The 14747-nt window shown below is 40.8% G+C and overlaps 1 protein-coding gene across 1 annotated transcript; it reads left to right on the forward strand.

The window, feature by feature from the left end:
• Positions 1 to 10043: 10043 nt before the first annotated feature.
• LOC139408391 (D-dopachrome tautomerase) lies at positions 10044 to 13587 on the forward strand. Its single transcript, XM_071152199.1, has 3 exons — positions 10044 to 10263; positions 10526 to 10701; positions 11209 to 13587. Exons 1-3 carry the CDS (start codon positions 10156 to 10158, stop codon positions 11279 to 11281), a joined length of 357 nt encoding a protein of 118 aa, XP_071008300.1. The 5' UTR covers positions 10044 to 10155; the 3' UTR covers positions 11282 to 13587.
• Positions 13588 to 14747: the final 1160 nt, after the last annotated feature.

Here is a 14747-nt window from a genome sequence, read left to right on the forward strand (position 1 = left end):
ACATCCATAGGCCTAATGGACACATGCTCAGACTTGCACACTTTTGATAGATTTAAAGGGGTAATCTGTAGTTGCTACATCCATTTTGGAATTATAAATTATATATATACACTAACGTTAAAAAGTTTGGGGTCACTTAGAAATGTCCTTGTTTTTGAAAGAAAAGCATTTTTTGGTCCATTAAAATAACATCAAATTGATCAGAAAAACAGTGTAGACATTGTTAATGTTGTAAATGACTATTGTAGCTGGAAACTGCAGATTATTTATGGAATATCTACATATGTGTATAGAGGCCCATTATCAGCAACCATCACTCCTGTGTTCCAATGCCACATTGTGTTAGCTAATCCAAGTTTATAATTTTAAAAATGTACATTAGAGTGTCTAGTTTGAGAAACAGAAGTCCTCAACTGGCAGTTTTACTAAATAGTATCCTAGAAATAGCACATGAACATGCCAATAAACCCTGGATTGCGCATGCAATGTACTGGGCCAATGAGAGGCTTTGAAGCCACCGGTCGGCCATATTGGCACTCCCAAGAAGAAGCAGTCCTCCTTAGCAGTGGTTCCCAAACTGTGGGGAAGGCGCGAGGGGTTGTCAGGAAGTCCCTTGTTGCAGTTCACGACACATTGATCTCACACATAGATGCCCACGCCCCTAGACGCAATAAGAAAGCCATCACCATCTGCACCCATTCAACATAGCCTAGATTTACGGTTTTATTACCTCTAAACAAAATTTAAAAAAATAGTTTTCACACGCTTACAATGATGTTTTGATTCTTGCTTTAACAGTCGTTAAGATTATATTTGGTTGTGATCTTTGCAAAATGACTTTGGGATGCAGCAGTTGGTAGCTAGAATGCTAACACTCATTGATATAGGCTGTTGCAAAAGCTAGCCAAAGAGCAATTTTACTGGTTGAAGTTGGTGTTTTTTAAGTACAATGCAGTTGATTTGCGGTGATGACACAAACATTATATTAAGCACGACATTCATATGTCATTCAATTTTTATCTAAATGTGGTGTGAAATGCATTCATAAACAACCTGTAAATAGAGGCTTTTTTTGCTGGTGTTCTATAAGAACTCCCCCTTATTCTGCCACCAATTTTTGCGCATTGCCCTTGTGCGGCAATGTTTGCAAACACAGAAATTGATCTATAGTATCATGTGCAAGGTGCAATTTCAAAATTGTGCATCATCAGTTCCTCTTGTCACGTTAGTCATTGCATACCATAGAGAACTATTTATAACTTGTCAGAAATGTCCATATCAACTAGCCCATGTCAGCTAACATCATTTTATGTCTTTTTTTTTTTTACCATAGATATTGTTGTAATTTTTTTGTCACTCAAATATCACATGAATACACATTAGACATGGTAAAATATATAGAATTGCGAGAAAATTTGCTTTATAACGGCAAATTTGTCTTGGCAACCCATGGCAAAATTTGTAGAATTGCAGGAAATAAGCTTTAAACCTGCAAAATTCTCTCTACCAACAAGAGGGGTGTGAACAGTTTGTGCTTGTGCCCATAGAATTAGACATGGCGTGTGTGCAAAGGGGGGGGGGGGTTCCCCAATGCTAGAAGGGGGACCCCAATTGAAAAAGTTTGGAATTCCCTGCTCCATAGGAATTAATGGAATTCTATAGTATTTCAATTCAATGTTTCAAGAACAGAATTACCTGTATTTAAGTATTTTTGTTGTTGTAGTTGGGGCAGTAACATTATAACTTTCAAAAATTATACTTTAAGGAAAATGTTTTTATTATTTTGTATTTTTATGTTTAGCTCACATAATGTAATTTAAAAGTATGCATTAAGATGTCTGTAAAATAATAAACATGGCCAAAACAAATGTAGACATTAATACATGCATTTCTGTAGCTTAAAAAAAGGTTTTTGCGTGGAGGAGTGCTAAGATGGAGGTGTTGTGACTTGAAAACAGCGCCCCCTTTTAGTCATCTAGTGTATATATATACACTAGATGACTAAAAGGGGGGCGCTGTTTTCAAGTCACAACACCTCCATCTTAGCACTCCTCCACGCAAAAACTTTTTTTTAAGCTACAGAAATGCATGTATTAATGTATGTATATATATATATATATATATATATATATATATATATTAATGTATGCGTATATAGATATATTGTAATGACCTGACTAGATCATAAAGGAACAATTGTTTGGCCGTAGCCCACGCCAAATAAATGAAAGATAACCCACAAGCTAATCGTGACCTTCTCTTGTGAAGCCCAGACGTAAGAGAGAGAACAAAGGCTAAACCTGGTCTTAACTTCCAATGCTCCATCCCCCTGCCCAATCCCCCTCCACGCCACTCCGCCAACCGCCAGGATGCCCGGCATCAGAACATTCCAGGCATTCCCGTGATTGGCAGATTGATTGGCATGTCGGACCCCGCGAACACTGGGTACTGGTAAGTACAACACAACCACCTACTAGCCTAACACATAACACACAGCTGTCTGTGCGGGTCGCAACAATATATATATACATTTTCCTACATTAAACAAAGGAAGAATAAGAGCCCTCTCCCCTTTATCTGTGGTGATTTCTTTGTTAGGTAACAGCATTACAATGAGATAAACACAACACATGAAATCTGTGGGTGGTAGTTTTATTTAACCTTTATTTTATCAGGGAGTCATACTGAGACCAAGGTCTCTTTACAGATAAGCCATGAATTACACAAATTACAGAAAATACACACTGAACAAAAATGTAAAGGCAACATGTAAAGTGTTTGTCACATGTTTCATGGTCTGAAATAAAAAATCCCAGACATTTTACATACACACAAAAGCTTATTTATCTCAAATTTTGTGCACAAATTTGTTTATACCCCTCCTTTGTTCATATTTCTCCTTTGCCAAGATAATCCATGCACCTGACAGGTGTGGACTATCAAGAAGCTAAACAGCATGACCATTACACAGATACACTTTGTGCTGGGGCCAATAAAAGGCCACTTTAAAATGTGCAGATTTGTCACACAACACAATGCCACAGATGTCTCAAATTTTGAGGGAGCGTGCAATTAACATGCTGACTGCAGTAATGTCTACCAGAGCTGTTTCCAGATAATGTCATGTTTATTTCTCTATCATAAACTGCCTCAAATGTTGTTTTAAAGAATTTGGCAGTACATCCAACCGGCCTCACAACCACAGACCACGTGTAACCACACCAGGCCAGGACCTCCCCATCTGTCTTTTTCACTGGGACCGTCTGAGGTGGGGGGGTGAGGAGTATTTCTGTCTGTAATAAAGCCCTTTCATGGGGAAAAACTCATTATTGGCTATCCAGTGGGTGGGCATGCCTGCCAAGTGGGTGGGCCTATGCCCTCCCAGGCCCACCTATTGCTGCACCCCTGCCCAGTCATGTGAAATCCATAGATTAGGGCATTTGAATGGACTGATTTCCTTATATTAACTGTAACTCAGTAAAATCGTTCACGTTGTTGCATGTTATATTTTTGTTCACTATAAATACAAAATGCAAGCAGAAAGAAAAACACGATCATAAAAAACGAAACATATTCATCAATAATAAGGTCCTCAATCAGCTTTCTGAATTGCCCTAGAGACACCAAAACATTGTTCCACAAATAAGGTGTAAGAAAAGGTGATTTACCTAAATCAGTAGACTAGAGACCAAAGGAATTTCCAGAGTTCACCTCACTGAGCCCGGGTGTGGTAACTCGTATGTCTAAAGTTTGATGTTGGTACAGTGAGACTTTTTGTGAAAGGGCTTTATGAATGAAAACATAGCAATCTATCAACCTATGTGACGTCAAAGCGAGCCTCTGGTAGAGAATGCAGTGATGAGTACTAAAATTGTCGCCTAGGAACTTGATCAATATGGACACAAACCAAAGTACATATGCTTAAATCAGAGTTATTTTTATGCACTCTAGAGCGCAATGAACATATACTTAGTTTTACCTGCATTCTATACTAATTTCAGGTCAATATAGTTTTTCTGTAATATAGGTTCAGATAGAGCCTGGTCAACTGTGGAGTCAATAGCATACACAACAGTATAATCAGCATACAAGCAGGTTACAACATTTTACAAACAAGTCAATATTGTTTTTTTTATTTTTTTATTCTTTTAACTAGGCAAGTCAGTTAAGAACAAATTCTTATTTACAATGATGGCCTACCGGGGAACAGTGGGTTAACTGCCTTGTTCTTGATTTTTTTTTACCTTGTCAGCTCGGGGATTCGATCCAGCAACGCTCTAACCAATAGCCTATGTAGCCTAGCCTATGTAAACAGTAAAAAGTACAGGACCCAGAATCGACCCTTGCGGGACACCTTTCATGCAGCCTGATCTAAGACAATTTAGGAAAGCATCTGAATTATCAGTAAGTGTCGCCACTCAGTTTTAGTTAAAAAATGTAATGTCACATGCACAGGATACAGCAGGTGTAAAACCATACAGTATGCTTAACTTATGAGCTCTTTCCCAACAATGCACAATAAGCGTTAACATAGATTAGATATATAGATGTGAAATAAAATGTGAACTGTGAGAGAAGAAATAAAATAAAAGAAACAGGAGAATATAGTTAAAGCATACTATTTACAGGTAAGTGCAGTTAAGGTATACTGTATACAGGTGAGTGCAGTGCCAATACCATTGTTACAATGTGCAGGGGTACTGGAGTGATTGAGGTAGAAATGTACATGTAAACAAGGGGTAGCCCTTTCCTGCAGTCAAATGATCTAGTGGCCTGATGGGTGGAATGTTATTCATCTTTTTCATAATTTCATATTTAATAGAACTTTATTTTGTTTTAACCGTAGAAAATCTGGTGTTTCTACATCAAACATTTTTGTTATATTTCAGACTTTTGTGATGTATATAAAGTGTAATATTGGGATGTAAACTCAAAATTGAATACATTTCAACTTCATATCTGACATGGTACAGATGTCTTCTTTTTTTAAGCCCATAACCATGTGTGAGGTGTATACTTTTGTTTCAAGGTAGATTTGTTGAAGACTAACAATAAACACTTTGTGTGACCCTGATATAGCCCACTGCAGTAAAAGGTTAAAGTGGCTGGTAGCAGGATAAATACTGAAGGATAATAATAATCGTGACAAACAATACAGCAGCATCGGATGGTAATATGAATCCCTATAATAAATCAATCAATCATGGCAGCAGCATATGTGGTGCGTGCATGGTAATGATTGAGTGTGAGTGTATGTGTGAGGTCTCAGTGGGGAGTGTGTGAGCATGGGTGCATGAGTGTGTGTGTGTATGCGTGGATGTGAAGAGTGTCGGTGTAGGTGTATGTGGCTAAGTGGTAGAGACCTGAGGATGGGCATAGTAGTCTGTGGAAGAGAGAGAGGGCAGGGTCAGCTATCCAAGTTTTATGCTATTAAACAGTCTTATGGCCTGGGAAAATAAGCTCTTTTGGAGCCTGTTGGTCCTCAACCCGATGCTCCAGTACCACCTGCTGGACGGGAGCAGAACTTCTCTGAAATGTAATTACTTGTTTAATAATAATTTGATGGGTGCTTATTTATATCTGTCCTATTTCACAAATGTAGAAGTGTGCATTACTATGCATGTGTGAATTGGAAATGTGTTATTTGCATATCCTAACTCGCCGTGATACACCCTCAGAGAGTGGGATAATTTATTTATTTAACCTTTTTTTTTTAAACTAGGCAAGTCAGTTAAGAAAATATTCTTATTTTACAATGTCAGTGTAGGTAGGGGTAAAGTGAGATAATAAACAGCGAGTAGCAGCAGCGTAAAAACAAAGGGGGGGGGGGGGGGGGGGGTGTCAATGCAAACAGTCCAGGTGGTCATTTGATTAGTTGTTCAGCAGTCTTATGGCTTTGGGGTAGGAGCCTTTTGGACCCAGACTTGGCGTTCCGGTACCGCTTGCCGTGTGGTAGCAGAGAGAACAGCCTATGACGGGTGACTGGAGTCTTTGACATTTTTTGGGGTCTTCCTCTGACACCGCCTGGTATATAGGTCCTGGATGGCAGGAAGCTTGGCCCCAGTGATGTACTTGGCTGTACGCACTACCCTCTGTAGCACCTTAAGGTCGGATGCCAAGCAGTTGCCAGACCAGGTGGTGATGTAACCAGTCAGGATGCTTTCGATAGTGCAGCTGTAGAACTTTTTGAGGATCTGAGGACCCATGCCAAATCTTTTCAGTCTCCTGAGGGGGAAAAGGTGTTGTCGTGCCCTTTTCACAACTTTCTTGGTGTGTTTGGACCATGATAGTTTGTTGTATTGCTACAGTGGTAAATATTAAAATAAAAGCTTATTCCAAATTAAACAAACATAATTATGACTTACTGTATGTCTGGATTTGATTAGAGCTCTGATCAGCATGAAAATTCAAACCTGATGCTACCTGAGCCTGATGAGTCATATATTAAATACATTTTATGAGCCCTACATTAACAAAAAAAAATTTTAAAAGCCCAAATTATTGTCCAATACATATATGATTCATAGGTTACTGCACATTACGCACAACAGAAAAACATAAAAGCCCATAGATGTAGCTAGCTATATGCTTTCTTGGTGAAATAAATTAAATGAGCTCCAGTCGGCAAATTTTTGGAGTTTAAACTGTATTACTATACTGTATTGTATTATATGGACTGGAATTCGTTCAAACCATGATAAAACAGAAGAGAACATGTGATTCTGGTGCACGAACATGGAACAGGACAGGACAGCGTCTGGACATGAACAAATAACAACATTAATGCTGACACAGGGAATAAACAGTTATAGAGGGGGTAATCAACAAGGTAATGGAGTCCAGGTGAGTCCAATATTGCGCCGCTGCGCGTAATGATGGTGACAGGTGTGCGTAATGAAGGGCAGCCTGGCACCCTCGAGCGGCAGAGAGGGAGAGCGGGAGCGGGCGTGACAGTACCCCCATTCTAGGGGCACCACCCGGCATCCCACCTAGGCGAGCATGGTGGGCCGGCCGAGGCAAGGGCGCTGGATAAGCCGGATGGGGCGTAGAAGCCCGACAAGCCGGCTGTGGCGTGGGAGCCTGGCGAGCCGGCTGAGGTGTGGGAGTCTGACGAACCGGCACAGGCGTGAAAGCCTGCCGATCCCACTGAGGCGTGGGAGCCCCACGAACCGGCTGAGAAGTGGGAGCTTGATGGGCCGGCTGAAGCATGATGTGGGGTAAGTGTCCAAACAAGGTAGGTGTCCAGGTGAGTCCAATATTGCGCAGCTGCTCGTAATGAAGGTGACAGGTGTGCATAATGAAGGGCAGCCTGGCGCCCTCGAACGCCAGAGAGGGAGAGTGGGAGCAGGCGTGACAGCCTACAAAGTAAAAAGTATAGGCTAGCGAATTTGATTTCAAAATATAGCGAATTTGATTTTGAAATATAGTAGGGCCTATTTGTATAATTAGTAGTTTGATGCATATACAGTGCATTCGGAAAGTATTCAGACCCCTCGACTTTTTCCACATTTTGTTACGTTACAGCCTTGTTCTAAAATGGATTAAAAACCCAAATGGGTTTCATTGGTCACAGTCTTACATTCTCAAATGTCCCCATTTCTCTGTCCATCTCAAGGAGCAGAAGGTGAAGAGGAACAGCCAGTGGGTCCCCACGCTGCCCAACAGCTCCCAACACCTGGACGCTGTTCCCTGCTCCACCACCATCAACCGCAACCGCATGGGCCGCGACAAGAAGAGGACCTTCCCCCTGTGGTAAGGAAAGCCCACCCACATTGGCCAGTGTTTGTGGATGTATTCATATAAATACAGCCACAAATAAACTTTGATTGCTTGATTGCTTGTGTGCCATTTCAGTGCATTCGGAAAGTATTCAGACCCTTTCACTTATTCTACATTTTGTTAAGTTACAGTCTTATTCTAAAATTGATTATATTGGATTAAATTAAAGGTTGCGTCCTCCGAAACATGACCCACCTAACCACGCTTCTTAACACCCAGGATTGTGTCGAGGCACAGATCTGGGGAAGAGTACCAAAAAATGTCTGCAGCATTGAAGGTCCCCATGTACACAGTGGCCTCCATCTTTCTTAAATGGAAGAAGTTTGGAACCACCAAGACCCTTCCTAGATCTGGCTGCCTGGCCAAACTGAGCAATCGGGGAGAAGGGCCTTGGTCAGGGAGGTGACCAAGAACCTGATGGTCACTTTGACAGAGCTTCAGAGTTCCTCTGTGGAGATAGGAGAACCTTCCAGAAGGACAACCATCTCTGTAGCACTCCACCAATCAGGCCCTTATGGTAGAGTGGCCAGACGGAAGCCGCTCCTCAGTAAAATGCATGACAGCCCGCTTGGAGTTTGCCAAAATGAACCTAAAGACTCTCAGATCATGAGGAAACAAGATTCTCTGGTCTGATGAAATCAATATTTAACTCTTTGGCCTGAATGCCAAGTGTCACGTCTAGAGGAAACCTGGAATCATCCCTATGGTGAAGCATGGTGGTGGTGGCGGCATCATGCGATGGGGATGTTTTTCAGCAGCAGGGACTGTGAGACTAGTCAGGATCGAGGGAAAGATGAACAGAGCAAAGTACAGAGAGATCCTTGATGAAAACCTGCTCCAGAGAGCTCAGGACCTCAGAATAGGGTGAAGGTTCACCTTCCAACCGGACATCGACCCTAAGCACACAGCCAAGACAACGCAAGAGTGGCTTCCGGACAATTCTGTGAATGTCCTTGAGTGGCCCAGCCAGAGCACGGACTTGAACCCGATCGAGCGTCTCTGGAGATACCTGAAAATAGCTGTGCAGCAACGCTCCCCATCCAACCTGACAGAGCTTGAGAGGATCTGCAGAGAGGAATGGGAGAAACTCCCCAAATACAGGTGTGCCAAGCTTGTAGTATCACACCCAAGAAGACTCAAGGCTGTAATCGCTGCCGAAGGTGCTTCAACAAGTACTGAGTAAAGGGTCTGAATACTTGTGTAAATGTGATTTTTCAGTTTATTTTTAACTGTTTTTGCTTTGTCACTATTTGTTATTGTGTGTAGATTAATGAGGGGGGGGGGGAATTATTTAATATGTTTTAGAATAAGGCTGTAATGTTAAAAAAAATGTAGAACAAGTCAAGGGGTCTGAATACTTTCCGAATGCACTGTATATAGATATCCTAGCCTACCCTTTTCAGGAAATACATTCAATGCAGTATTAGCCTTACATTTAGCTAGTTAATGATGGGTTATACATAATACGCGTTTAACTTATATCCTCTGTCTCTTGCGCATTACGCAATCATATTTTGGATGTAATTTCAAGGGAGTTGATGGAGAGAGAGAGAGCGAGAGAGAGAGAGAGAGAGAGAGAGAGAGAGAGAGATAGATAGATAGATAGAGACTGTGAGAGTGCTCACATGAAAGTATTACTTGCAGCTCTTCCTCAACTGCAGAATGATTGTAAAGTAGCAGAGTCAATCAATAGACAATAAGACAATACAAATCAAATGATCACAACAGTTGGTAAAAAAAAAAGACAAGGTAATAAAACCTATAATAAAAGAACACAATAATTTAAAGATGCACTATGCAGAAATCGCTCCACCACTTTCTGGTTGCAAAAATTATGTTTATGTCACAAAACAAGCAAGTATATTGTAGAGAGTAATTGTACCATATAAACAACTGTGAATATATATTTTCCATAACCATAAATATTGTGTTTTCAGCTGTTTGAAGCTGGTGTACAAAACCCAAAGTAAAAGAAGCAAAACCGAAACTTAAGAGGAAACATAGAAATAGAACACATAAAACAAATCTACTGCTTCTTAAACTTGAATTCGATGAGAATGACAGATCTGTAACACACATTTCTATGTAAATTTGGTTGGGTCGCTACATTTTGCAGCTTTAATGTAAAAATTTATAAAGGAGAGCAAATGTCCACAATTGATTAGGATTTCATGACATGAGTTGCTATCAAATATAACGTGAATAATGCATATGAACCTGGGTGGGAACGGACAAATCACAGCTCATGAGGCGTTTCTCTACCGACCAATGCGCAGAAGAGAAGTGCAATCGCTTTCTCGAACAAAGTGAACACTCGCAGTAAACTGACCCCTGTAGCCATCTCATCTGACAGAACGGTCTCTTTACGAAATCATCATGCCGTTCATTGATTTGGAAAGTAACTTACCTGCTAGTAAGTTTTCTGAGGATTTCTTGAAAAGGCTAGGGTCCAAAACAGCTGCTGTTCTAGGCAAACCCGAAGAGGTGAGTAGGTAGCTCTGGTTCACCGCGTAGAAGTCGATAGCGCGCCGGACCTCGGGCTCGAAGGTCGAGGTTTCGAGACCTGCTCCCTGCTGTTTCATTACACTATATTTAATAACGCTACTGAGTGAAGTTGGCTCACTGCAGCTAAATAGCAGAGGTTACAAAATATCACCAATACAACATTCTCTATTGAGATTGCAGTTTACTGTAGCTTAGCTAGGTTGTGCTCGTGTGTGCATTTATGTTGTATTTTTTTACGTAGAGAATGATGTTGGTGGTGAAGCCTGGACTGCCAATGCTCATGGGTGGAACTTGCGCTCCGTGCGTCATACTGTCCGTGTCCGCCATCGGTGTCACTGACACTGCGGAGAAGAACAAGGAACACAGTGCCAATATCTTCCCTTTTCTTATTGGAGAACTTGGTCTTACTGAAGACAGGTTAGTAGCTGATTATGTGTGTAATATGCTACAAATCATTAGTTTTCATATGCAGACGACAAGGAGCTTGCTGTGGATAAAGGACAAAGTCATGTGATACCTCCTCTGATATTGAAAGTGGGAGTGTCCAACACAACTCAGTTATGACCAGATCCTGTAGCCTCTTTAGAGCACAATTCAACATTGACTTCTCTAAGCAAGTTTCTTATCTGTTGTGCCATGGTGTTTCTGGATTTATGGACAGTGCAGGCAGATGTGTAGTTTAGGGCAAGGCTACTAATACAATAAGTTGTTGATTATAGCCTAAGTAAGGTGCTCCACTGCCTTGCAACAGCGTCATTCATAGGGAATATAAATATAAAATATGTATTTACTATATACTGGATTTCATTTGATATTGCATGAATATAATATTGCATTTAGTAGATTGTAATTATATAAACATGATGTTTGTGTATTTGATTTGCATTACATTAATCTAATTATAGGTTAACTTGTATTCTCCAGGATCGTGATCAGGTTCTATGCACTGGAGCCTCATCAGGTTGGAAAGAAAGGTACTGTTATGAGTTACCTGTAGGCGGCACTGTGGACGACAGAGTGACTTCAAGCATCCATTCCACAACAGTTGCAATTGGAGAGGACAAACCCTGTCAGTGTTTCCACCACTCAATTGGACATGAGTGCCACATGTCGTCAATAAGACTTGCATTGCATTTTAGGATTATGGAATTTGTCCCCATGAAACTATGTCCTGGAACCAGGACTCATTCATTTATATTACTGTACATGTCTGCCAGAACCACACATTTGACAAGCTAGATGATAAAATACCCTGATTAGAGGAAATGTAAGTCAATTGACCTGTATTCAATGTTATTACTATGTCATTTCAACTATTCATTTCATATCACAAGAACATTGGATAATGTGGTTATTGACTTTTTTTTTTTCTGCTGTTTTGGTGGTAAGAATCATAATGACTAACATACACAACCGTCACTTAGAAATGTCCTTGTTTTTGAAAGAAAAGCATGTTTTTTTGTCCATCAAAAATAACATCAAATTGATAAATACAGAGTTTCTCTGTCCAGTGTCTGTGTTCTTTAAACCATATTTTATTTTTATTGGCCAGTCTGAGATAGGGCCTTTTCTTTGCAACTCTGCCTAGAAGGCCAGCATCCCGGAGATGCCTCTTCACTGTTGACGTTGAGACTGGTGTTTTGTGGGTACTATTTAATGAAGCTGCCAGTTGAGGACTTGTGAGGCGTCTGTTTCTCAAACTAGGCATTAATGTACTTGTCCTCTTGCTCAGTTGTGCACCGGGGCCTCCCATTCCTCTTTCTATTCTGGTTAGAGCAAGTTTGCGCTGTTCTGTGAAAGGAGTAGTACACAACGTTGTACGAGATCCTCAGTTTCTTGGCAATTTCTCACATGGAATTGCCTTCATTTCTCAGAATCAAATCAAATTGATTTATACAGCCCTTCTTACATCAGCTGATATCGCAAAGTGCTGTACAGAAACCCAGCCTAAAACCCCAAAACAAGAATAAGAATAGACTGACGAGTTTCAGAAGAAAATTATTTGTTTCTGGCCATTTTGAGCCTGTAATCGAAGATTTTTGCAATTTGTTCCAATCGTTGGCAGCAGAGCACTGGAAGGAAAGGCGGCCAAAGGAAGTGTTGGCTTTGGGGAAGACTAGTGCAATATACAGTGGGGCAAAAAAGTATTTAGTCAGCCACCAATTGTGCAAGTTCTCCCACTTAAAAAGATGAGAGAGGCCTGTGATTTTCATCATAGGTACACTTCAACTATGACAGACAAAATGAGGGGGGAAAAAATCCAGAAAATCACATTGTAGGATTTTTAATGAATTTGTTTGCAAATGATGGTGGAAAATAAGTATTTGGTCAATAACAAAAGTTTATCTCAATACTTTGTTATATATCCTTTGTTGGCAATGACAGAGGTCAAACGTTTTCTGTAAGTCTTCACAAGGTTTTCACACACGGTTGCTGGTATTTTGGCCCATTCCTCCATGCAGATCTCCTCTAGAGCAGTGATGTTTTGGGGCTGTTGCTGGGCAACACAGACTTTCAAATCCCTCCAAAGATTTTCTATGGGGTTGAGATCTGTACCTGCTGGAGCGCGTGCTGCAGGTGGGTGTTGCTATGGTGACCAATGAGCTGAGATAAGGCGGAGCTTTACCTAGCAAAGACTTATAGATGACCTGGAGCCAGTGGGTTTGCGACGGATATGTAGTGAGGGCCAGCCAACGAGAGTATACGGATGGCACTGTGATAAACTACATCCAATTTGATGAGAAGAGTGTTGGGGGCTATTGTGTAAATGACATCGCCTAAATCAAGGATCGGTAGGATAGTCAGTTTTACAAGGGTATGTTTGGCGGAATGAGTGAAGGAGGCTTTGTTGCGAAATAGGAAGCTGAGGGTGCGGGCAGCAATCGGTTGAAGAGCAGGCACTTATTTTTACTAGCATTTAAGAGCAGTTGGAGCCCACGAAAGGAGTGTTGTATGGCGTTGAACCCCGTTTGGAGGTTTGTTAACACAGTGTCCAAAGAAGGACCAGATCTGCCTTTTCCAGCTACAATAGTCATTTACAACATTAACAATGTATACACTGTATTTCTGATACATTTTATGTTATTTTAATGGATAAAAATGTGTATTTCTTTCAAAAACAAGGACATTTCTAAGTGACTCCATATTTAGGAACAGTGCACTTTAAACCAAGCTAATGTTAAAAAATAAAAAAGGGCTATCTTTCCATGCAATACAGCCCACAACAGTCCAGTATTAGGCCTAATATTGTCAAACAGCCATGTACATGTGAAGGCAAACAAATAAATGTATATTTCGACTGTGTGCTTGCTGTCCATACATTACACAATTTTGTATTTATTAGGATCCCTAATTAGCTGCCAAGGCAGCAGCTACACTTCCTGGGTTCCAAACAATATTGTTAGTCTTAAGTTTGCCTTGTAACAACCCCTGCTGGATCAGTTTATTAGTATACAGTAATGTCCTTTTGTTTGAAACAGCAAGGCAAATGAAGATGTTCTTGCTCATTCTCATTTGGCTTGTGTTGAATTCAGAACAACAAACCTTTAATCTTGCTGTATGCATGACATCTTTCAGGATGTTGTCTGCTTCTCCAGGTCCTCTGACATGGCCAGGTAGAATCTCCCCTTAGCTTTATCCTTATTTATCAGCTTGGTCAGTAGAGCCACTGAGCCTCTTCTCTCTAGCTGCTCATTGTTAAGGATGTGAAAAGACAACTAGGGATGCATTACTTTCTTAGATTGAGAATTACTGCACAGTGATTACTCCCCATATCCCCATATTAGTCAAAAGATAAGACTATGTTACATACCTATATGTATTTTTTTAACTTCTCAGCGAGACTATTCTGGTTCATCTTCTCCAGGATCTTCAGAGTGATTGTCACAGCACCGTCCAGTCTGTAGCTCTGCACCATCTTATCCACTGTGTCCATCCTGTCTCTATTCTCCAGCAAACTCTTTGGGATGGGAGGATAGTCATTCAACACACCCTGAGTCAGGAACCACTGAAATCTCTTCAACCCGTCTGAGTCCAGATCCTCCATAATGTTAAGCAGCTGAGCCGAACTGATCACCATGGTTGATCACTACACACACTACTTCAGAACAAGGAGAAAAACTGGTTAAACTTTGACTGAAGCACCCTCTAATAATAGTTTTTTTAATACAGAAAAACAATACAACCTTTTAGTGTTTATTGAGACAAAACATCGTACCTTTTTGGTATCCAAAATAAGCTTTTCTCAGTGCCAACGTGTCACGATTGCAACACCCGGGGTTTACTTTCACTTTTGACACCAGGAAATATCTGTATATGAGTACACTCTGGCGGGAAACAACTCACAAACTCCTTCTTCCTTGGGTGCCTCTCGCTGTGAGAGAGAGAGACAGCGAGAGGCAGGTTTGACAGACTCTGTAGGACTGCCCTGTTTAGTTGTGAAAATGGTCCTGTTAAAAACATGT

Source organism: Oncorhynchus clarkii, chromosome 5 (assembly GCF_045791955.1).
Source record: "Oncorhynchus clarkii lewisi isolate Uvic-CL-2024 chromosome 5, UVic_Ocla_1.0, whole genome shotgun sequence".
In the NCBI taxonomy this organism is placed as follows: Eukaryota; Metazoa; Chordata; class Actinopteri; order Salmoniformes; family Salmonidae; genus Oncorhynchus; species Oncorhynchus clarkii.